At 36.2% G+C, this 25869-nt stretch overlaps 1 protein-coding gene across 4 annotated transcripts in view; it reads right to left on the reverse strand.

Annotated features, from left to right (window-relative positions):
- Positions 1-25869, reverse strand: part of USP9X (ubiquitin specific peptidase 9 X-linked) — a 110711-nt gene that overhangs the window by 42566 nt on the left and 42276 nt on the right. For all 4 annotated transcript variants that reach the window (XR_012831626.1, XM_075721122.1, XM_075721113.1 and 1 more), the window contains exons 11-21: positions 22038-22142; positions 20317-20523; positions 19240-19376; positions 13557-13690; positions 7775-7862; positions 5924-6266; positions 4413-4508; positions 2609-2820; positions 626-866; positions 269-418; positions 40-160 (exon numbers count right to left, since the gene is read on the reverse strand). Coding sequence is in view for 3 of the 4 variants with exons in the window: in XM_075721122.1 (XP_075577237.1) it covers positions 40-160; positions 269-418; positions 626-866; positions 2609-2820; positions 4413-4508; positions 5924-6266; positions 7775-7862; positions 13557-13690; positions 19240-19376; positions 20317-20523; positions 22038-22142 (1834 nt within the window). In the remaining variant the exon portion in view is untranslated. The remainder of the gene's footprint in view (positions 1-39; positions 161-268; positions 419-625; positions 867-2608; positions 2821-4412; positions 4509-5923; positions 6267-7774; positions 7863-13556; positions 13691-19239; positions 19377-20316; positions 20524-22037; positions 22143-25869) is intronic.

A 25869-nucleotide genomic window follows, 5' to 3' on the forward strand; every position in this document is an offset into this window, starting at 1 on the left:
CCTAACTTCAGTATGAAACAGGATAAAACAAAGTTTTACCTGGTGGCATGAGCTTCATAAGAACACGTGCTCCGTCTCTAAGAGGTGGCATATTTAGGCTACTTCCCAAGTCTGCAACTTGCCAAAGAAAAGAGATGTATCGAGGATGCAGTGACATGATCTTAAAATAAGCAAATAAGAAAACCCCATAAAAATCGTTAGTTAAAGACAAAGTATAGGGAAAGAATTCTTTTAAACTATTAATTTCAGAATCTAAGTATATGCTTACCACTCCAGGCAAACAGCTTTCAACTTCTGGATTTGGACCATCACTGTAGTGATTGCCATGGTTGCCCGGAGAACCAGTTGAAGAGTCAGAAGAACTATCTGGACTTGAGGGCATATTAGAATTTATCTGTGTAAGCTTAGCCGTAATTAGCTGAAAAACACAATCATAGTTTTAATACTATGTAAAAATGAAGATTCTTGACTAGATAAGCATCTAATATAATGTTAATGGCATAATACAAGGAGGAGGAACAAAACTATTTCACAAGAATAAGTGATCTCATGCATGGTATTTTTCAAGCACTTACAAAAGGGAAGCAACATCTGAATTGACATAAATAATCAACCTGCAACTTACCGTTTTGTCTTTGAGATTCAACTGCCCAATTAATTTTCTGTCATCAGCAGGGTCCACCAGCTCACCACCAATGAACAGTTCTACTTTTGTGTGCGCGCTATTGGCTTTAATACGATTGAGAATACAACGCCGTACTTGGCCAATTGTGTCATTTGTATGAGACCAAATATCCAAATCTTCTACCTGGCGGCCTTGGTTTGGAAAACGAACTACCAGTGTGATATGTTTACCACGGAAAGCTCTGAAAATAAGCAAGCCAGACAAAAGTTATTTTTGCCCTCATTAAATAAATTATTTTTCCTGCTGTATTTTGTTTTGCAGATATTTCAATATCAAATTTTTCCCGCCTGGTGGTATACTCCAGCATGAGATTATTTTGTGAAGGCACCAGCAATTACTCAAACATAACATACACAGAAACTTTCAAGAAGCCACACTCCGCACAAGTGCATTAAGCGTATGGTCAACCTTACAGTCAGGTTAGGAGCACTAACAGAATTTTTAAAAGTCTCTTATGAGGTTTTAGATCCTTTCTCTTGCTTGTAATTTCCTGATCAAAATGCGCAAATAAAGTGCAGACTGGCAATGATGTTTTGCTCTTTTAGCAAAACAACTCAGTTTTAAATACACCAAGATCAGAAAAAGCCACCAGGTTGCCAAGCCTTAATGCTTTCTGTCAAAAGCTGTTAAAAGTTTTATATTAGAATTCCAATTTTAAAAGTCAAAATGCTTTTAAAAAATTCAAAGAGGTCAAAAAAAGAAGAAACATTTTCACACCAGCAGTGATCACACTTCACAAAATGGCAGGGAACTCATTTGGAAATACGTGCCCAGATAAGCCCAACAAACTATTCCCATGCAACAAAAGGAGGCAAAAATTCCTCATAAAAGCTCCTTGCTAATAAGACCTGTGCAAAAGTCAGTCTAATCAAATAAGCAGCCCATATAAAAAAGATGCACCTGCAATCAACAAGAGAACTTACTTAGGACTAATCAATCAATACGTAGAATAAAAATGCTGTAGGACCACCGCAAATTACTGACATGCCATTAAGAAACAGCAATCTCTTCAATTCTCTTGACAAAAAGGGCATTTAAAAATAAGGGGACAACAAACTTCCACCATGTCTAAAAATATGTTAGCTGCATCATAAATCCATAGCATCCCAATGTCGTCCTTCAGTATTTTTGAGACTTTCTTCCCACAGACAGCACCTAACAACACCGGAACATTTAAACAGTTTTTTCTTCTGCCTTCCTCTCTCAGAAAATAAAGTATTTTGTTTGTGAAAATATCTACACAACATAGGATTTAAGTCCTTCCTTTTTCTTTGTACCAAAGACAGATTTAAAGAAGGAGCGGCTAGGACTTAAGCTAAGTTTTTACTCAAGGAGAAGTGTATACCTGAGAAGAGTGAAGGTATACAGAAAATAAATACACTTCAAAGTGCTGTTCTCTTCTTCCCCTTTTTATGAGGCCCTTATGCAGAATATTTTACTTAGAGATAATCCTAAACTTAAGCTTGCCAAGTAAGATTAGCATCTCTGTAAACAACTCTGAAACATGAAGAAATACATTAACAACATGTTTTTTGTATGACAGGACTATGAAAAACAAAGAAGGTTTGCCCACACTAACTTAAAGAATGGTATTGCTTTTAAATAATTATCTGAAAAAAAGAAATACATCCCAAATAATCTAGCCATAAAGTACATTATTCTAGTTATAGAACAAAACACCAGAAACAAGTTTATTCTCAGGTCTGCTGTCCCTTCCATATATGCCTGTATTTGCCTGATCTTTCAAATTTTTTTTTTAACTACAGATCAGAGTTTAGATGTATTAGCAGAGAAAATGGAATTTTGAAACTCTATAAATACATTCCCTGAATAGAAACCCTTTAGAATGTAAAAATCACAAAGATATTAGCAATATTTTAGTTAACAGAAATCAGAATCACAGTAGTGCATTTTCACACATACCTTGACATAGGTAGAATTGTTCTCTCTTCGTGGTAATCACTGTCACATTCATTTATGTACTCTCTTAAAACAGTCAACACTCTCACCATTCGTATTGCTTCTTGTCTTGCGCAGTTGATACTGTCTTTATCTCCATCCAACACACATAATGTATCATAGGAGGCTTTTAGACGATCAAAACAGGACTGAATAAAGTCTTCATGAATCACTACCTAATGACATTAAAAAATTGGTGCAATTACAAGAAATATTAAAACCCATCTTTTCAGCAGGATAATCCAATGGTAGAAGTAAAAAACAAAACAAAACAAAAGCAGGCAAGTTACTCCATAAAGCTGTTTTATTCCACTTTAGAATAAACTCCCATTGATAAATAGCTCTAATTTAGTGTGCACTTCAAAAGTCTTGCATGTCATCAGTAGCTGTACCTGTACAGTGCAAACTTGCACTTAAATAGAAAAAATTAAAGTTTGCACAGAGAATACTACATTGGATTTTCTCTTACTCATTTCGTCAGGCTCTGTTAAAGAATCTCTAGCTGATAATCTAGCATAGGTTAACTTACTTTACACTAAGAGTGGACACAGAACATTTACAGACCACCAGAATAACTATCCCCGCCCACCCCCAATCACATAACCCAGTTCCAGATACACTCTTTTCCTGCATAAACTCAGAAATGGATTTTGAGCTAGATTCAGTATAGTGGCAGCTGCAGCAAATCTCTTCCTTCTGCCTGACATCTAACATCTCCTTGCTCCTGACCCAGACTGACATAAAAGTCTGCAATGTCTCCAGGTAGTAATGCAATAGAAACATTAACAGTCATAGCTATGGCAGTAACCCACAGCCCAGTAGCCACTTTTCTTAGAGGCAGCTCAGGAGCAGAGCAGTTACCAGCACACTGAAACAAAATACTTGTGTGCATGTTAAGTAAATCCAACACTTCATGGAAGTGTCAGATCTAACCATGTGCAGATGGACAGATCTATGCACACTTAGTAAGCCCAGACCCATAGCAAAAAAGAAGCATAAAGCCCATCTGCCCCTACAGTAAGATATAGCTTGAATGGCTGTAAATGTACCACCTAGAGCAGCTGTACTGTATCTAGCAGACTGGCAGCTCTGAAGGCTATAAAAGTGTTTTTGAGGACAAGTATGAAAACTGGAGTTTTAAGAAATACAATTGGCAAGCTACCAACTGGACATTGTCTGGAAGATAATATACCCCCCCAAATTAGTGAAATCCCAGCAGTTCACTTCCTCTGACCTTTCAAAAACTCATTATCTCTTCTCTCTATACACTGAGACTCAGCTCCCAGCAAAGAGTAACGTAGGGAGAAAATATCTGATTTGCTAGAGCACAGCTTGACCATTATATGGAAACTCTGTGACCCTTTGTAAGGGACATGACATAAAAAAAGATTAGATTAGGTTGTGACAACACTCAGCAGACCCATCCAGTGAACATACTAGTACAAATAAGTACCAAAACTGGAAGTTCAACAAAAGGCTTACCTAAGTATATGATATGAACTGTTTTCTGAATAGAAATAGCAAATACAATAGATCAATTTAATATTAAAAAAAATTATCAGAGTTCAGTCTGTAAGTATCAGAAAAAACTCTTAATTCTGCATCTGACCAGAACCTGATGGCTGGACTCAGGAGTATACTCCACAAAACATGAAAACTATTCTCTGTTTTCAAAGCTTTCAAGTATAGAAATATCACCAAATTGAATTTTATCACTGTTTTTCTATCATATTATATTCCAGTTTTCTTGTTGCTTGGCTTTTTTTACCTGATTAACTTGTAACCTTGGGCCAAGATTAGTATAGATCTCTTTAAGAAGATCTATTGCTCTGTTTGCGATGTCGTCATTTCCCTGAATCACAACCTAGCATAATAAAATAAAAAAAAAAAAAGCGTTAGACATCTTAAAATTTTCTGGTATAAAATTTAAAAACAAAACGACTGCATAAGTATCTTGACACAATAGCATGTCTAATTATTCTATGACGTGAATGTGACCGAAGTGCTTAGTTACAAAATACAATCAATACAACTTACACTGAAGTTAAGAGTCAAAATTAAGAATTAACTAGTTTAAAGGAGTTCAGAGTTAGCAAAAAGGCTGATGCTTTATAAACAGAACAAAAGTTGTGTTTATATATTCATCTTCACGTTGCATTTCCATTTTCACTAGTTCCAGAGAATAAGACAACTATTTTTCAGATGCCTGAATAATCTACATCACCAAAGATTTAAACACAGATTTTTAAAGTATTTAAATGGCTGTGAGTGGGTGGAAGGGGGATGGGCAAATGAGTTCTGTTTCTAACCTGACAATCTGTATTTTAATTACTAGCCACCAGGTCTGAAAGCAGCCCTTACAGACAACCCCTGCAGGATACTGAGCCGAAGCTTTATGAGTTCTGCCATGCTGCCAAACAGCTGCCAAAAGATCCAAGTAAATCAATTCCCACAACTAAAGCATGCTAGCATTATGTGAGCACTTTGTACACAAACACTGCATGAAAACTTAATTGTATAAAAACTGTGATCTACTTTGGTTTCAACTATTATCACCATGATTAAAATACCTAACCCTTCAACAAGTCACAACCAAAATTACTGAAGACTGCTGCTTTACATACGATACGTTTTACAAAACACAGCCATGATAATCATTCCACGGTGTGCTACTGTGGATTCTAATGCAGCTCTTGTAAAATAGAAATACTCTGAAAAAATTAAGTATCAAATTAGATACTGATGTTTTTCACCAATAGATTGGGCAAGCCTCAGAAAGCTACAATCTTTCTATTGAAAAGCTATAACCATGTTTAGGCAAAAGGTGGTGGATATGAGAAAGAATCAGACCAGTGATCACCTGGTCTAATCTAGAATGACTCCAGTTTACCATACTAGAACGAATGACATGAACTAGCTTATGAAGTGCACGAAACAAAGTATAGTTCTAATGTGCGTGAGAGAGAGATAAACCTACAGATAATTCACCTGGAACGATCCTTTCTTCTTCAACAGTACAGGCAAATTTTTAATCTCATGTGCATACACAAATACACTTGATGTTTCAAGTAACTTTGCATTAAACACCAGTCTGCAAAGTTACCAACTTGCATACTTGCTGGGAAGACAGTGGAGTCAACATCCATGCATTTAGTTTGAAAAAGTAGATTTTTGTAATTTCAGTCTCTAATTAATAGATTACACATTCCTAAAAATATAAAAAGAGACTGAGAAAGACTTAGCAGTTAACCTTTCAGATGCTTCCTCCAATTAACTTACCCTCCAAAGGTAGTCTAATCCTATTAATTCCAGATCATCCATCATATAGGCTCGTCTCTTTGCTACTAGCTTTCCTTCTCGACAGTTCACAGCTTTGAAGAAACGTTCAAAACATTTCATTCCATTTTCTGTTAATAGGGAAGGATCCAGCTGAAGCACATTATTTTCAAAGAAGTCCTTATTAATGTCAGGGTCTAAGTCTGGTTCATCCCCCATTAGTTTGGAATACCATTTAAAACAGGCTTCGCGATCACAAAGATAAACTGCATTTTCAGCTAAACACTTCCATATTTGCTTCGCCTGAGGGGCACAGAGCCACAGCTGACCATCCTTCAATAAAAATCTTGAGCAAAACAAAGAGACAATTAACAGCACTGTCTAATAGACATCTCGAGTTACAATTCAGTAAAAAGTACAGGCAAAAAGGTGAATATGTATATTATACATATAGATATCATAAGTATGACCCTGAAAACTTTATTTACATCATCAGTCCACTCATAATTAGCCCCATGATTTCTCAGTAAGTTTGAATGGATCAAGACCTTATAGTCCAACCAAAAAGGAGTAAAATTTGGCAAAAAAAATGTTTTACACAAAAACACCAAGCACTGTTTACATCTTATATACAAACAAATGCACATCGCCTAATATAAACTATTTAGTTTAAAAGTCAGGTCACAATGTAAGACATTAAACTACTTCTGCAATCATTCACTATGTTTTAGGACTTACTTCAGCAAAATCACAAAATAAGGTATCAATTCTATGGAACAGAGCCAGAAGAAGTAGTCAATGAACTGGAAATTTTTCCTTTTATTTGAGTAAGCTTTTCATTTTTGTTAAATTATTATTAAAGAACTATTAAGATGGTCAGTTCTGAGAGTTAACACTAAGAATGTTTCAGGAGGATCAAACAATAATCAAAGTTCTACAGAATCATTTTTTCTGATTCAAAAATCTTTTCTTTGTAAAAGAAATCAGGGACTAAGTTATGGCATTGCTTTTCAGAAATTGCTACCTACATATTCTACATTTGACAGCCATGAGAATTCATTAATTCCTTTAACAACCAGTGAACTTAAAGGAAGTTACAATTTTTAACATGCAGGAGTGATAAATTGAGTCTGCTATCCATGGGCTATTGTATAATTTCATTAAACAGTCATTTAACACTTCAGTATAATTCATAAAAATTCTTGGTAGAATTTTAGAAAGAAAAAAGTCAGTTAGAAAACAAGTAAATAAATACTTTGGAACTTGACAGTTCATGTATTTTTACTTGTCTAAAAAACGTTAAAACCAAGTAAGAAAAAGCTGAGAAACACAGCCTAGAAAGCATCAAACTGCAGCTTTGTGATAAGCAGAGATCCTTTGTTTTCTTATTTTACTCAAACAGCAGCTCACCAGAAGTCAGCCAAATAATTTTTTTTATTCCAACCTCTTTCTAAGGCTCAGTTGCTGACAACCTAACATCAGTGTCTGAGACAAGTATATGTCAGTTTATGATCATGGATTTAACTCTCACATGGTACAACAAATAAAGACACATGGGCATATCCCTACATGAAATATTTTAATTTTTCAGCTAAGTTACCCTAGTATATACGGAACTGTATCCACATACACGCTGTATTCAAGTCAGCAGGATTCTGTACACAGACAGAAAAAGCCCATACAAATCCAAACCCAAACAAAACCAAAAACATTCCGTGTATTTTTGCATAGTTTTGAAAGTAGTTAACAAAGCAACTTAAAACTAGGTAAGAGATACCGAGGTTTGGGGTTTTTTCTTTAAATTATTTAAAGAATTCTTACAGAAGTTAAACAAATGATCAAGTTAAAACTAACCGTAAGAAGTTAAGTCGCTCCTGTACTTCCTGTACATGACTGTATCTGCTTCCTGGTCTTACAGTTTGAGGATCATATTCACCATGCTCTGCAAATATAACAAGTTTTATTAGACAATACATTCAGAAAAGACATGCTGACTCTAAAAGACAGGACATGTTTGAAGACCTGTTAGTCTGAACATAACTAAAACTACTTGAAGAACAATACATTTTCAGTATGGTGTATGAAAATAATTTTCAGCAGCCCGCTACCAGTTAACATTTCATCCTAAATTAAAATGGGTATAGGCAAAGATTACTGAGGTCTATAATCAAATCAACACTTACGTGCAGATACATGCGCTCATCATTCAGTATAAAGGAAGTATTACAGCAGAATTAAGAACCTGCATTCTAGTTATTCGAATCAATTTTTCCTTATTTCAAGTAGTCAGTTTGAAGTCAGAAGTCAGTTAAAATAAAAGTACACCGAGCATATAATTCAGATTATCCAGTGGTTTTTTTCTGAGGATGCTTTAGTTTTATTACAGAGCATCTTTTCCACAATTTCAGTTTTCCATTTTTAGGGTTTTTCCCCTCCAGAGGAAATCACGACTCCAGTTCTTTAGTACCTTTATAAGTAGCTACGTACATGACATCACTTAGAGGAGGAAAGTATATGACAACTTTATTTACTTCAAGTTTCCAAGTACAAAAAAAAAATGCCTGTAATACTGACAAGCTTGAAACAGAAGTAGTTGAGTAATTTGAAAGCAAGGCAAGAAGTCAAGCTTTTACCTGCGTTTTATCAAATTTCAGCATAATATTTTGTTTAACAAACAGCTGTTTGTTTTATAGGAACTTATTTTTGGTGTGGGTTTGGTTTTTTTTTTCTTTTTTAATCAAAGAGATACAATCTAGATCTGTACTTGCACTACCTTGATCTGTACTAGTAATACTTCATAATGACACATGTTCATTATGACAGCTCCATTGTAAACTGATTAATGCTATATTTCTTATTTGCAAAGTTATACAGATTGCATTTAACTAAGATGACCCAGCAGTGGGAGACTGTATCATGACAACATCCAGACTCATGGTAAAATTTGTCTTCAGAACTGAAAATCAGTGTCTCCTATTATATCAAGAAGGGGAGAAAAAAAACGCCAAACAAAGAAGTCTAACAGCTGAAGTGCATAATCAGTGTTTCAAAATTAGGTGAAAAATAATTGTCATGAATACTGCTGTCTATATACAAGTGCAAAAGGTACATTAGCTCAAAAAATAAGAGAAAACAGAAGACTAGTAGTTAACTCATGTCTACAAAATTGGAGACGCTATGTTCACCAGAAATCCTTCAAGAATTTAAATTATAATCCTAATGAAGTGAGCATAAATGGGCAGTTACCAGAACAAGAAATGTGAAAAAAATTCTGAAGAAATAATATAAAAGCAGCAGAACAAAAATTATGCAAGTATTAGAAGTAGAAAATCTGAAAAATATGCTGTGGGTCTAGCAGAAGAAACAATTATGGTAGATAAGTATATTGCAGAGAAATTAAAATTAATTCCTTCAAGTGTTGGGTGTTTTGGGTGCGTTTTTTGTTTGATTTTTTTTTGTTGAGGGGGAGGTATTATTGTTGTTTGTTTTAATTATGGGGGGACTATCTGTGCTTTTTTTTTTCCTGAATAGAGATTAATTCACAGACACAAGTGTCAATAGTAGCAATGATAGAAGAATTCAAGTATTAAAGGCCAGTCAGTTGCCCAAAGGCAATATGTATGTACTTAAGTATTCTGAAAAACACTGAACTACAAAAAAAATCTAGTCTCTCTAAATATTCTCATCTCAGCTTCTTTCTACATTTGCCTGATTTATTTTCTGTGCATCCCACAGCAAGTCTTAAGTGTGATCTCCTTAAAAATTCCTTTTACATACAGAGGCAGAAGAATGAACAGAGAAATTATAGATCAAAAAATGACTGGTTGAAAATTCAAGTATAATTAGTGATAAACACACATAGAACATCATATGGAACAATTTCTACAAATAATTACATTTCATTAACACTTTGGGTTTTTTTATTACTTCAGAAAAACAGGAGATAAAGAAGAACTGGCTAGCAATCTCTTCAAATTTTCAAAAGGTCTTTGATAAATAGTCAAAAAGATGAAACTGTGACCTCCTCCTTCAAGACTACACAATGCAATAGCAGTTGTCTCATCTCATGAAGAACTTGCAGAGTTGGAGGAAAGGGTGAGTTCAGTAGAAGAGGAAGTCATAGATCATGGAAAAAAATCTGAAACATAGATTAGGCTTTTCCTTAACCTTAAAAAGGCAATCATATAAAAGGGAGTATGATAGAAAAGAATATGCATTAGTGAATAACAGGAGAATAGGAACACTGTTCTCCATCACTGAACACATCTATGGAAGCCTTCAAGAAAAATAAAAATATGGCAAATTCAAAACTAATACAAAAATAATCACAAATTACACCGTAATTGTGGCATTAACTGCCAAAAAGATCTGTGGGCAATTGGATTTTTTTTTTTGCTATGGCATTTGTTTTGACCTCTGCTGTTTGGATGTTTGCCTTGAATTTTCTCCCACTGTCTCATTCACCTTCTTCAGCTCAGCTTAATTCTACAGCTATCCAGTTCATTCTTTCTGTCCTCACAATCACAATCTTCTTTCTTTTCCTTTCATTTACTCCCTTCCCTGTCCCCCTCCCACCTTTTCTCCTCTTCTAGGAAGGCATGGAAGGCAAACTTCACAGTACTCTCTCTGTTCTGCTCTATTTAGTATATAAAACTGAAACTGAAAGAGAAAGTTGCACAGGAACTGCGTATTACAGTCTTAGTATGGTATCTGGAACATTAGGAGATATTTTCTGGCTGCCCTTAATATCTTTATCAATGATCTGGATGAGGGGATCGAGTGCACCCTCAGTAAGTTTGCAGACGACACCAAATTGGGTGGGAGTGTTGATCTGCTCGAGGATAGGATGGCCCTGCAGAGGGACCTGGACAGGCTGGATCGATGGGCTGTGGCCAACTGTATGAGGTTCAACAAGGCCAAGTGCTGGGTCCTGCACTTCGGTCACAACAACCCCATGCAACGCTACAGGCTTGGGGAGGAGTGGTTGGAAAGCTGCCTGGCCGAAAAGGGCCTGGGGGTGTTGGTAGACAGCCGGCTGAACATGAGCCAGCAGTGTGCCCAGGTGGCCAAGAAGGCCAACAGCATCCTGGCTTGTATCAGGAATGCTGTGGCCAGCAGGAGCAGGGAGGTGATTGTCCCCCTGTACTCGGCGCTGGTGAGGCTGCACCTGGAATACTGTGTTCAGTTTTGGGCCCCTCACTACAAGAAAGACATTGAGGTGCTGGAGCGTGTTCAGAGAAGGGCAACAAGGCTGGTGAAGGGTCTAGAGAACAAGTCTTATGAGGAGTGGCTGAGGGAACTGGGGTTGTTTAGCCTGGAGAAGAGGAGGCTGAGGGGAGACCTTATCGCTCTCTACAACTACCTGAAAGGAGGTTGTAGTGAGGTGGGTGTTGGTCTCTTCTCCCAAGTAGCTAGCAATAGGACAAGAGGAAATGGGCTCAAGCTGCGCCAGGGGAGGTTTAGGCTGGAAATTAGGAAAAATTTCTTCATGGAAAGGGTGGTCAAGCATTGGAACAGGCTGCCCAGAGAGGTGGTGGAGTCCCCATCCCTGGAAGTGTTCAAAAAACAGGTAGATGTGGCACTCTGGGACATGGTTTAGTCTAGTCTACCCTTGATTGGTTTAGGTGGGCTTGGTAGTGTAGGTTAATGGTTGGACTGGATGATCTTAAAGGTCTTTTCCAACCTAGACGATTCTATGATTCTATGATTAATCATGTAGTAAAGCATCTAATAAAAAAAAAATCCACACTATTGTTCATCTGTTTTTGTACTCTGATGCAAAAGAGTAGAAGTTCTGCAGCAGCTTCGTCTCAAGAAAGCACAATTTAATTGCTTTGTATTTAGATTCAATTTAAACTCCTTGCACACTTATAATTCCTATCATGCTGAAGATGTTTATATTACTGCTTTACCGAGTCATTATAGTTGGGGAGGGGCAGGGCAACGGGATGTGGTTTTTGGCACAAGAAAAGAATCATGCAAGACATCAGCCTAATTTTTCTGCCAAAGTCATCAACAATTTGATGGGTAAACAATATTGTCAAAAATTACCTTTGGCTTCAGAGTTAAAAAAAAAATTACATTAATGAATAGTAGTTCATACATTAATAGTATGTGTAGGCTATTTTTGGACAAAGACAACATTGCATGAGAATATAGTTGTTGATTATGTTTCCTTCATAACCCTGAGGCCAAACCCCAGATTTCATAGCTGGCCAAAGTCCAGAAAGAGAGAATCATGGATTCTAAGGTATCCATATAGTTAAGATGCAAAGTTTTTTACAATTGAAACTGCATTTTTGCATCACTTCAGAAAAGTTAAAGAGCACTCTAACAGCTTGCAGAAGTTACATGAAATAATACCTGTTCTATTCCACCTTCCCAGAGAAGACTAAGCCTAAGACAGTACAGCTTGAGAACAGAACAAAGCATTTAGTATTATTTTAACATTAATTAGTGCAATGCTATCATTAAGGAACTTAAATTAGGGTAAACCCCCTCATGTATTCCTGAATAGAGAAATGTATCTGCAGCATGCAAATTTAGCTTAAATGTCATTCTCGTTGACCTCTACCTGGCTGAAGCTATGGTCTTCATATAGCACCACTATTCAAACAAGTCTTCAAGGACATATTTTGGGTATCTTTTACCAAGTACTCAAAAATTAAATGAATTCCAAAATTAAAGGTGTCTAGGCACTTAGACCTAAGTATTGGAAGAGACACACACAAGTTTTACAACATGCAAATATCCTGTCTTCTCTGAACAATCCACACTGAATTCCTACATAACATACTGTGCCATTTTTGAGATGTAACTGAAAGGCTGGTAGGATGTTATGATGCCAGGGTAGAACAGTCCCTAGTTCCAGTCAGTAAAGTAGATGTGTGGGGGAGCGAAAATCTCCTCCTCTCTCTTCTGTTGGCTTAATTCTATATATAAAGTACTGTGGTCCAGTGTAACAAGGAGTTTCCTGGTCCGTCATCCTCCTTCAATTCCCTACTTCTACCTCAGTAGCTAGAAAGCTATTCTAGAGTAAGAGTGTAAACTCATCAGCGAAGGGTTGAGCTTAGCCTGAAATATATAAATACTAACGTGATGTGCTGCCAAAGTGGTGCTGATAACAAATGCAGCGAGACAGCAACTAAACAGAAATGGAGTTGCATGGTAAAAAAAAAAACCTGTATCCCTGTGGCCTAAAGTCCTTCTCCCTAACAAATTCCAAGCACTGGCTTCAAATAGAGGTGATGAGAAAACTTCTCAAAGGAGCCTGGAAAAATTCAGAACTAGAAGTGAGACAAAATCCGAGATTATTATTAGGACTTTCCACAAAAATAACCACCCTAGCCTAAGTAGGACACGATGATGTTTATCAATCCACAGATAAACAAGAGCTGCCACTTCCTCATATTCTGCTGTAAAACACGCCACATTTTCAATCAAGAAACAAAATGTTTACATTTTAAGTTTTTCTCGCCCAAGCAGACACCACAAAGGCTGCCAACCCCACAGATGCTAGGAAATTCAACAAATAAACTTAACAGCTATTTCATTATGAGAATTTGCTTTTAACTCCATCTTCAACTGGAGTTTTCACACGCTCTATTTATGAGGTAATTTTTATTTTAAAACTTACCTTTAGCATACTGCCTCATGCTTTCCATATAGGCAGAGAGATTTTCTGCAACCAGTGTAACTAGGGCATGATTGTGCTGAAGTTGATTGATTAAGTCATGTCGGTAAAACACATGGGGACTTCGCTGAGTTTGACTGAAATTAAAATACAAGTGTTATAAGAACAGTGGAGAAGTCTTGCACCTAACAGTTCAGAAATCCATTTAAGAAACTTGTCTTCGATGCCAGTTCCAAATTTTCCTGAAAGATCTCTAACAGAAAGTATATTAAACCTCAGACAATATTTTTCTTTTTTCTTCTGACACATCAACAGTTCTTACCAGTTATTAAAAGCAGTTAATTAATGAGGATTACACAGTTACAGTATTTATGAAAAATATCAAAGCAATCTGAGCAGCTCAGTATGCTGCAGGGACAATATCTGCAGAAAGACAGGAAGAGAAATACCTGCCCACAAACTGCATAGTGAAGATAGAGACCCTCAACTGTAGTATAGCTACAATACACATAACCACAGTTCCTTCCACATCCATCTGATATTCTTTTCTAAATTTAATATTAAAGCACTAAGTAAAACTAGTTCAATTTTCAAAATGAAAGCTCACGGTCTTTATAGTGAAAGAATACTGGCCAATAATCACGCCAACTCTTTCAACGGTTAAAAAAAAAAAAAACACCCACAAAACCCTGCACAACTCTTAATTGTTTGGTTTTTTCTAACAATATCTATCTGAAAAAACATTGGTACAAACATAAAAAAGTATAGTTATGCAGAGCATTATAGTCTAAGAAAAAACAGAAAAGTTTAAGAAATACCCCAAATAAATAATTAGATGATAATTTAAGTCTGTTAGCAAGATCTGACCAAAAATGCTGCTCTCAAACAGTACTAGACGTATTTAGATTACAAAAGTAAACTGCAAGAGAAAATACAGAGCTTGGGTCCAAAACCCACATGCCATGAACACTATCAAATTCTAGAACTTAGGGACTAATCACCTCTGCAGAACAGTCTCAAAACACCTCAACTTCTGTAGATCACAGCACTGATCTTGGCTACATAAACAATGCAAACTTGCACTGCTCTTCCATGTAAAGATGGAAAAAAAAAAAAAAAAGGAGGGGGAGGCATTCCTTGTATTGTATTGCCACTCAGCTGATCCCATAGCCTGCCCTGAAGAAATATAAATGTGATTTCAGAACTGTTCTCCTTTCCTTCAACACTGAAGAAAGCAGACCCCAGAATTAGCTGAATGGATTACAAGGAGAAACTCTTATCCTTCCTAGGAAACAGAGTCTCCATACCAGATGACCTACAGTACTCTACAGTATTGGCACACCTTTTGAGAACAGTAGGGAAGGCAAGAAAACCCAGTTCCAGCATCAGCTGATAATGATCTTGAAGCTGACAACCTCATTTCACTGTACATGTAACAACAACAGATAAATTGATTCACTGGGCCAAAGATCACTGTCAATCTGGGTTTAAAAGACAGAAGCCATCACCACCCTTCCAAAAATTTTGCTATCTGCAACCAACAGAATTTAGCCTGCTAAGCACAGAGGTCTTCAGAAGATTAAATTTCGTAATATGCAGAGCCTTCCAAAACAGCTTGAAAGAGGCACTTAAAACATAAATTTTGTTTAAAAAAAGACCCAGACATTTGTCAGAGAGAAAACAAAATGGACAGAAGCATGAAGGAAGAAAACATACAGGACTTCATATACCCAGAAAGAACATTCTGTTTTCACTTTGAGAAACTTTCCATTTACACTTCATTCCATCTCCGCCAATCCTCCTTGCTCAGCATAAACCAGCAGCAAAAAGAACAAAAGATTGGATGTGTCTATTTTAGTGGCTATCCAAGATGTTACATCTAGCTAGAGAGATGCATTTACAAAGGATAACTGTAAATAAGAACATGGACTATTTGGGAAAGACATATGATGAAACAACTAAAGGAACAAGCAGAAGCAAGATGGGGTATTTTGCTGAATCAAGCTATTGGTGTGTATATTTATATACTCATTATGCATTTGTATCAATCTTAGAAAGTATCGCAAAAGGAAAGCTTTATCGGCAGAAGACTAACAACCACATGCACAAACAATAAAATTGGACACACGGATTCATCTTGGTTAGCAACTACTTCTAACATTTGAATAATTGTAAGAACAGAGTTATGAGCTATGGGTTGTGAGTTGTTACACAGTATTTGTGAGCAACACGTAAGATGTTATTTTGGTCATCTGCTAGAATGGAGTCAAAGGCAAGATGATTGTCTTCAGGCACAGAAAAAAGCTGGTCTGAGAAGACTTTCTAGCATGCTTTCTAGAATTAAAGCAAACTCCACATGTAACTACAGAATTACTCCTTAAGCATTTGAGGTTAGGCTAAATGATGATGTGGCCATTGGGACATATTCCTTTAGTAATAACTTCAATTTTTCATGCTCCTCAGTTAACAGCAATTATCATCTTTTCATTGTGTTTCTACTAAATGGGTGTCAGAAACCAATGTATAAGAAGAAAAATTACCCTTTTGAAATGGGTGCCAAAGTACTTTGGAAATACTAAAAAGGACATTTAATAGCTAGAATGCATGCGTATTTGCTAGGAAAATACTGGCAAAGTGACAAAGGCAAAATTCCAAACAACTTAATTTAAATGGATTTTTAAAAAATTATTTATCTGCACATATAACTTGCCCAACATTAAGACTGCACACGTAACTCAACTTTTGAAGTTGAGAGTTCTACTAGACAAACAAATGCTATGTACCATTAAAAGCAGATGTTAAAGGCCCAAATAGCAGTGTCCAGACCCAGCAAATTCTACTATTTAGGCTAAAAAGTGACTTGAAGCTAGCATCATTGTTGCCTTAAAGCAGTAACAAAACCCCTGAACTCTTACAGAAGGTCCCCTCAATGTTCAGTTAATGCTTCTGGGCAAGTAATTTACGAGACCAATCTTATACTGCTTGAGTAGATACAGGTCAAACTTAAGTGCCTGAAATTGGTCTACAGGAGGCTCTACCTCCATCAGCCAACAGAGAGAAAATTAAGATGATTAATTATCTGTACACTAAAGGTCAGTATGTTAAGTAATAAAGTTGACTATTCCTTAATACTAATAAGTATCTTTGCACCCATAACAATCCTCGCACCTAAATAAGAATTCTTTTCTTATGCTGTTTCAATTCTGGTTAAGCTAAACTTCCCAAAACACGTAGCATTTCTTTGTGGTCAGGGAGTTAAATTTTGCCAAAGCAGCTGTATAACCAATTCATCACTTTGCTCAACTGCACGAATAACTAGCAACAATTAAATCCTCCTCCTCCTCAAAAGAATCTCTACAGTGCCAGTGGCATAAGATAATTCATACTTATTTTTGCCAAGAATCAGCAGCCTTAGTCATTCTGGACCAAACTTAACTGCCAATGCCAATCAACTGAACCACTCCAAAAGAGCAGTATGTAGATTGTGGGATTGATGTTGCACACAGAAAGCTCTGTGAAATGTTTTTGAGGCAGTTGTCACAAGCATTTGTTTTGATCTATTTTTGATCCAAATTCTAGAAGGATGCTAGAGATTAAAGTTTTAAGTCAGATAAGGTAAGCTCATAGGAACAGGTATTAGATGTATGCATTGCAATTTCCAAACTGTATCAACGTTAAGAGTTATCAGAAAACTCAGAGGACTGGAAAGTCACCGATTACTTCAAAAGGATGTTTTCACTCACTCTGTTTCCCAGTCACCTGGGCAGTAATACTACCTGACTAAAAAAAACTCCCTCAACAGTATCTTGCTAACAAAGGCTTCTCCACAGGAAGAAGTCTTGGTAAGTCCCTTGATTAAAACCTTTAATTCAAAGTTTACTTTCCTGCCATACATGTTTTCAAATTCCGCATAAAAATGAGGTATTATCACATATTGCAATTCCCTGAAATCTGAGGAATGGAAGAGATGATCTGACAAAAAAAAGAAAAAGAAAGAAGAAAGAAAAAAGAAAGAAAGAAGAAAGAAAAAAGAAAGAAAAAAGAAAGAAAAAAGAAAGAAAAAAGAAAGAAAAAAGAAAGAAAAAAGAAAGAAAAAAGAAAGAAAAAAGAAAGAAAAAAGAAAGAAAAAAGAAAGAAAAAAGAAAGAAAAAAGAAAGAAAAAAGAAAGAAAAAAGAAAGAAAAAAGAAAGAAAAAAGAAAGAAAAAAGAAAGAAAAAAGAAAGAAAAAAGAAAGAAAAAAGAAAGAAAAAAGAAAGAAAAAAGAAAGAAAAAAGAAAGAAAAAAGAAAGAAAAAAGAAAGAAAAAAGAAAGAAAAAAGAAAGAAAAAAGAAAGAAAAAAGAAAGAAAAAAGTGGGGGGGAGCTACTCAAGCTATCTACCTGTACATATACCATATAGGGAACTTAAATTTCCATAATCAAAAGAAGTCAGGTTCCTCCCAAGATTAATTCAGAGCAGAAACCTAATCAGTGCCTTGAATGAGCTCTGTTTCAATAATTTAAAGCAAAGCCTCTTTGTTAAGGCACTGTGCTAAAAAGCATCCAACTTGAACAAGTACCATGAATAACCAGGTAGCTACATTCACCTAGATCTTACAGCATGTAAAAGGTTAAGGACTCCAAGACACAGAAAACAGACTTATCTGCTAATAAGCAGGTAACTTTGTAACCTTGTTGGAAAAACCTCAAACAATCACTGATGTGAAACTGTAAAGGATTAAAGTGTCATGAAAATTGAGAAAGATGTTGCAAACTAAACGAATAAAGAAGCCTCCAAAAGCCAGGAATGCAATATTATCACAGCTCCTTGAAACGGTATCAGTAAGAAGATAGTGTTGGGTAAACTGAAGGCTTACTTTCTTCAACTTTCCCTGCCTTGATCCTTCCTGTAAGCAGACTGTAACAGCAACATTCATTTGTTTACAAGAATTAAAACAAAGCAATTATGCAACACTGATAAGCAAATTCTGATGTGGATACCAAAAAATATTAGGGGCACAGAATCTCAGATATTTCTGTAGTGAAAAGACATTTAAAATCATGAAAATAAGAATGTGTATTTTAACGAGTCCAAACGGGCAATAGCTTTTCTTTTTTCCTTACTTTTTAAAAGAAACAAACAACACCCCCCCAAACAAAAAATCCACCACAATAAAACAAACCCAACATATTTCCAATCTCTTCCATTCAGGTGAGAGAATCAGTAGAGTATTTTTCTCAGACAAAAAAGTCACCTTTGATTTCAAGTAAGTAAAGTACATGACCTGTATAAATTTATTGTCAAATAATAACGATGGGTGGGTATCTCTCTGTGTGTACATGTGTACGTAGTATATAAAGATAAAATATATTTATACTTTTTAAGTTAATTGCATTGTTAGGCAGGGAAGTCCATAGATTTAACAGAAAAACAAACCCAGATTTTCCACAAATCAGACTACTATACTATTCTAAAAATTAGTAAAAGTGTGTTTGTGGAAACATTTCATGCTCTCTTACTGAACCTAGGTGTCTGAATTTTTAGAGGCTATTTATACACATTAAAACAAAATCAAGAACACATTCAAACACCAGTTATGATTTCACCTAACCTTTCCCTTGCCTCTTATAAAAAAAAAATTAAAATTTGCCTCATTCTAACCCATTCAACTTTTAACAGACAAAATTTTACTTGCATTCCATTCCTACCTCAAGTTTTGTGGTGCTTCACCAAACAAACTGCAAATTTCTCTAATTTGTTTCAGTGCAGGAATGACCCATTTGTCATTTGTGCGAAGCTCTTCTATAAAACGATCTATCCACTGGATCTTTTGTGTATCTCGATCCTTAAAGAACAAGTGTATATAATCAAAATCAAGCATATTGCAGAAACTATCATCATTCCCTTACTTTATTTGTTTCCAAGACAGAACAGAACATACAAAGTGACACAAATACTATATCAACTGAGTTCTGCAGCACACAAGTATAAGAAAAGTATCTGAACAGCACAACATGTTGGCAGAAGCTATCAGTGTGTTACAAACTCTCTGCCTTCAAGCACTCAAGCATTCAGTATGTATTTAAGAAAACCTGTAGCTAGATAGGATCATCAGTGTTTAAATAATCTGCTCTTTCCCTTCTTTCATTTATTTCTACTCACTGTTACTCAGAGTAAACAGCTATAACATATCAAGAAACAACGAGAAACTGTTTCTTAACAACTAAGAAAGAAAACCTGCCAGTGGCTGTCAAGGCAGATAATGGATTAATTTCAAACCACAATGATTTATTACTCTGGCAGACTTCCACAGAAGTTTGGGTGGGGAAGGAGAGCATTTAATAGTTTTCACTGTCCTTTGCTAGGTCCTTTCTAATATTATACAAGACACATAAGGACTTACTGAAAAAAAACCCCACCCAAACAAATTCGCATAATCGAGTTCAGGAAAAAAAAAAAAGCAAAGACAGGAAAGGGGCTGCTTTTCCTTTCTTCCTATTTACTTTGGCAGGGTTCTTTTCTGAGTCCTCCAATGTGGTCATTACAGTATGTCACCAATTGCAACAAGACAGGCAAACATGTATTTCACTCTCTCCAGTTAAAGAATGAACAGTGTTATTTAAAATATGTCCCATAACATTTTAAATATATCTAGATGTTGGTAGAATAATACAAATCTATGATAAGGAACACTGATAAATTACCAAATCCCTTGAATTTTTCATGGGGGATGGAAGGAAACTGTCAGTGACTGATTTCACAATATAATATACCAGATTACTCACCTGTGAACAGCTGTAATCTAAGATTTTAATATGGGCACTAAGAGCCTGGTCCATGATATCAACTGGTACATCATCACTATGAGCCAAATTCCACAAAAGGTTCAGCACTTTGTGTGCCATCACACCATCCTTGTCATCCTCTGCAAGACGACGAATTAACTCAAGTAGTTTCTCACGCTGTTTCTTGCTTGCATTTGTCCAACTTGCCTAAAAGATTTTATTTGATATGAAAACCAGTCTTTTTCTGTAATTCCACACATAACCTGCACCATTATGATGCAAAAATAAAGTGATGCAACTATATAAAGAACTTTCACATTAATTTTTCATTAAAAATAAATAGCACATTAGATCAATACATAAGTCAGACACAACTAAATAGCTCTTCCAGTGTTTACAACTAAAGTGTATTCAACTTGAGCCTAAAACAAACAAAAAAATCTTTATTTAAAGATCACAGATGTACTTGTAAAAGTTAATATTACCACTGACATGTTCACCAACAGTCAAAATAGAGTGGACTCAGCTGTTTCTTGCAAGTGCTTTCTCAAAACTCCTGTGCTTATACTTACAAGACTTTTTAAATAACTTATAATCACTAAATGAGTAAAATTTTAGTATCACTGGTGCCTCTGAACCTGACTGAAACAAACATCCTCTGCATTAAGTTAACCTTTTTCTGAGTAAGTTTCTAATATAACATTACTTCATATCTATCTCCCAAGGTCAGACACAACTTGCAACAGTTTACACATAGAATTCCTGAGCATTTAGTTCAGTAACTAGATGACAGAACATAAGACCCATATTTACCAAACTAGGAGACCCCTACTAACTGGAGCACAAACTGCATGTAAGCCAAAATGTGACTATAATGCATTTATCTAAAAACAGAAATCTGAGTCTACAAAGCTGGCTTGCATTTTCCAGTACAGCAGATCACCTCCTGGAAGTGAAACAGGAAAACAAGCCAGAAAGCACCACTACTGCAAGCTACCAATGTTGATGTTAGCATACATAAAAAGCCAGTGAGTAACATAAACAAGTTGTTTTGTGATTTCGATCAAATCATTGTATATGTTTATAAATATTCAACATTATCTCCCTGAGACTGTTGCATTCTATATCTATGTTAACCAGAGAAAAAATTATTACATGATAAGAGGAAGTTGGGGGAGTGGGGAACGGAAGTCCTTGATCTCCGTTTAAAGACTGAAAGTAGCAATGCCCAGTAAACCTCATGAAACCTACTCTAATGCTAGGAGAAAAACATTATTTACTAAACCACCAAGACTTAATAATTTGGAACAAATGCAGAAAGGTATTTAAGATAAATAACTTATTTTATTTGAAAAATTCAATATTCCTAGGATTGCAAAATGTCACTTCAATACTACAGGGCTCAACAGATGTGCATTATCCAACAGCATTTAAACCACAAAATTAAATTGTCAATTAAACTAGCATAACCAGTCTTTGCTTTAGACAGGAGGTAAACCAAAAATCTCACAATGAATGCTCACTAAAGAATGGCACAATCTAGCATTTCTAATATTACATATTACAGACTGTTGCTATACTCATTAAGAAGTCTTTTAACACTTTAACACAGGAAACTGCCTGTATCTAAAATAAGTAGAAAGTAGACATTGAAAGAGTCACAAATCTGTATCCAACTTCACAACCCATTTCCTGAATACAGTCAAAACATGCATAGTTACCTTAAAACAATCAAACAGGTGATCAAGCTGTTCAGGAGAGAAATCCCAAGCTAATTTTGCAAGGAGATCATGTACATTTTTTACAATGGCTTCATGTTTTCCTGCCTGTCAAGAAGACAAAAAGAATCCACCAACATTTGTAGCAATCCACTTTAAGTCAAGCAGCAAGACATCCTACATCATTTTTACAAGTGTCCTGGTTTCAACTGGGATAGAGTTAATTTTCTTCCTAGCAGCAGGCATAGTGATGTGTTTTGCATTTAGCATGAGAAGAATGTTGATAACACACTGACGGTTTAGTTGTTGCTAAGTACTGCTTACACCAGTCAAGGACTGTTCAAGCTTCCCACGCTCTGCCAGGTGCACAAGAAGCTGGGAGGGGGCACAGCCAGGACAGCTGACCCAAACTGACCAAAGGGCTATTCCATACCATGTGGCATCATGCCCAGTATATAAACTGGGGGGGGTTGGCCGAGGGGCAGCAATTGCTGCTTGGGGACTGGCTGGGTATTGGTCAGCAGGTGGCGAGCCATTGCATTGTGCATCACTTGCTTTGTATATTATTATTACTATTATATTGTTATTATTACTACTACTACTATTTTACTTTATTTTATTTCAATTATTAAACTGTTCTTATCTCAACCCAGGAGTGTTTCTCACTCTTGCTCTGCCAGCTCTCTCCCCTATCCCACCGGGGCAGGGGGAGCGAGCAAGCGGCTGCGTGGTGCTTAGTTGCTGGCTGGGGCTAAACCATGACAAGAAGACAACTGTTTGAGGTGGCCAGCAAGAAAAGCTGATGTTGTGTGAGCAGCGAGGCAAACTGAATACTTAACTTCACTGGAAGTCCCAGTATTTAGATTTCCCTTGTATGTGTAAGTATGTAAGTGTGCTCTCTGTGTGTGTGCACACAAGTATTTATTTAGGATATAAATCTGCAGTGTCACACTATTTATTTTTTTAACAAAATCATGCTGGGACAGTAGACAATGAAGTCTAAAAGGGTATTTTAACTTAGTGTTAGTTTTTGGTTGGGTGGGTTTGGTTTTTTGGGGGTTTTTTGTTGGTTTTTTTTTTTAATTAAAGAAAGGACTCAAAATCCACTTCCTCAATGAATTTCATTGAGGTCTTTTAAGCTGTAAAACAATTTTTAGTATTTCCACATAGTTTCTCAGGCTGAAGTACTTCCTTTGTGCTAATGGATTAATGGACAACTAAAGCTTTCTATTTCAAACAACTTGTTGGCAGACAACATTTTTGAAGTCCAGCAGCTTATAAACTTATGAAGTCTAACAAAAAACTAATGGCAAGGTGTTGAGTTATATACTGTTTTAAATGAGAGTTTGGTGTATATCACAATTTTGTCATTTGAGGAGGAAGACAATAAGGAAAAAACCAGCTAGTTCAATTTTAATTCTGGGTGAGAAGAAAATTTCCTTCCTACATGCCCAGCCTGGAAAACACATCCTGTACTTTAAATCTGCACTCAAAACCAAAAATTCTGGACTATGTGAATCATAAGCTGATTTACTGTAGAAAAAGTTCCTGTAAGTGTAGAATAAAAAATGCAAGACAAATACCTAGAAAACAAACTCTGGTGTAATTAATCTTGTACACTATTAAAAATGCATGCATGAGCAGTTTTGAAATTCATTTCCTTCTAAAAGCTTGCATCAGTAGTTCACTTAAAAACAAAAAAAGAGACTAACAGCTTTGTTACATACTGTGTTGTAAATTCTTTATGGTGTGCCATAAATTTTTCTTTTAAAAAAGTTAATTTAAGTAGTAACATTCGTTTTCATGTTACAGGTCAGATTATGAGAGGAAATTCCTACACTACTTATTTCACTTGATTTTGTAAAACATCACAGAATTTTTTTTCTCTGACCAGACCATTTTCTGGATAGAAAGAAAAACTGAGAGCATACAGGGCAGAAAGAGCATCTACAATATAACAAATAAAAGGAGAAGTATGCACAGCTGCTGGGAGGGGCAGGGCAAGAAGACTAAGAATAAGGCATATAATAATCTTGTCTTGGGAGGTTTTTAACAGACATGGGGAAGCCCTAAAGAACAGAAAAGGCTGGGGAAGCAGTACAAGACAGTGGGGAGGTAAGGAACCTGGTGTGTGAACTGTCAGTTTGCTGTGCTGAAACAGGGAAGCGCATGTCAAGTTCTAGTTAAATGCTCCACAATGTAAGTAATGTGACTCCAACATTAATCTCTGCAATTCTGTTTCTTGTCCAGCTGGATCTTTCCCTGCAACTCAACAGGCTGCAACTTAATGCTTGTCTTTAGAGACTTCCAACATTATTCCTTGAATCAAAAATACTTCTATTTTGTGAGTACTTGCTTTGTAAGACACAAAAACACTTGAGTAAAACGTAAAACTTATGTTGCCTTCTAAAGGCAAAAGCAAGCATGATTTTATTACTTTCCATAAACTACTTATTTTTATTCTAGTTGTAGACTGAGATTCTCAGGGCACTTCTATAGCATCAACTGTAAATTTGTGCATGCTCACCCTCTAAACCCAGGCAGCCACATAACAACTGTAGCCTGAAAGCAAAACCACACCATTGCTGCACTGAGCCAGAGCTAAAATAGCCTGCCTGTTATATAAAGCTACACAGTAAATCAACGCCTTGCTACTGAATTTCATGCTCCAGCTGCTCTTAGAAGCAGTCGTTTAATAAGAACTTCTAAAAACTACTGAACACAGGGAGTACTGAAGTCGGTAAAAATCATTCTGTATTAGCAGATTTTGGTATTCTTACCATTTAGCCTATTTTAATTCCATGGCCAAAGCCACAGTGAAACCATCTACCTGAATAATACTTACTGAATTAAACTTTCACACAAAAAAAAAATAATTCAGGGCAAAACTGCAGCAAGTGCACTGTGGCAACTACCTAATTGAAAGCCAGGTATTCCACAGCATGGGACATTTATTCCTAATTTTTTTTTTTGCAGCTGTTGAGGTGAACTATCCCTATCTTTTACAGGTTACACCACTTGTACACACCTTTCTGGAAGGGTAAAAAGTTTGGCTTAAACTAGCTTATCCACATGTCCCATTTCCAGGCACTATGAATAATATAACTGCTTGGAAGACTTTTTTCCAAATTCCAGATCCCCCTGCCCCCAGCCCTTATAAAAGGCAAGGCTCTAATATAGCTAATACAAGTGTACTAACAGCAAACTTAACTTCTCAAAGTCTTTTTTCCCCCCCACAGACTTCTTACAAAGACAGTCTGTGGAAAGGTCTACAGACCACAAGCTGAAAACTAACAGTATGATCACAGACCTTAATTAAAGTAATGTGCGTATTACTGTTACATGATGTAATTTTCTAAACAGGGATAACGAGAAAGAGAGACTTTCTTGAGTTTCAGCCTGTGCAGTTACTATCATGCTGGAATTGAAATCTAGAAATTACTAAGTTAGTTGAAACACCAGAGATCTCAAGTCAACCCTCCACTACATCACCTGTCATCCCAAGTGCTTTAAACGTAACCTGAAAATAGCATGCCCGTCAATAGGGACACCTGGGTAAGTCCACTTAAGCCAAACTGTTACAGTTTCAGAAGGGTGCAAACACATATAAACTAGGGATATAATACCCAATTTGTATTAGTCCTTGTTGTGATATTAACCCCAGCCAGCAACTAAGCACCACCCAGCTGCTTGCTCGCTCACCACCCTACAGTGGGATGGGGGAGAGAATCAGCAGGGTAAAAGTGAGAAAACTGGTGGGTTGAGCTAAAGAGTTTAACAGGTAAATCTTTTGCTTTACATACATAGCCCCATATAAGCTACTGTGAAGAAATTT

This window comes from Pelecanus crispus, chromosome 1, assembly GCF_030463565.1.
Source record: "Pelecanus crispus isolate bPelCri1 chromosome 1, bPelCri1.pri, whole genome shotgun sequence".
In the NCBI taxonomy this organism is placed as follows: domain Eukaryota; kingdom Metazoa; phylum Chordata; class Aves; order Pelecaniformes; family Pelecanidae; genus Pelecanus; species Pelecanus crispus.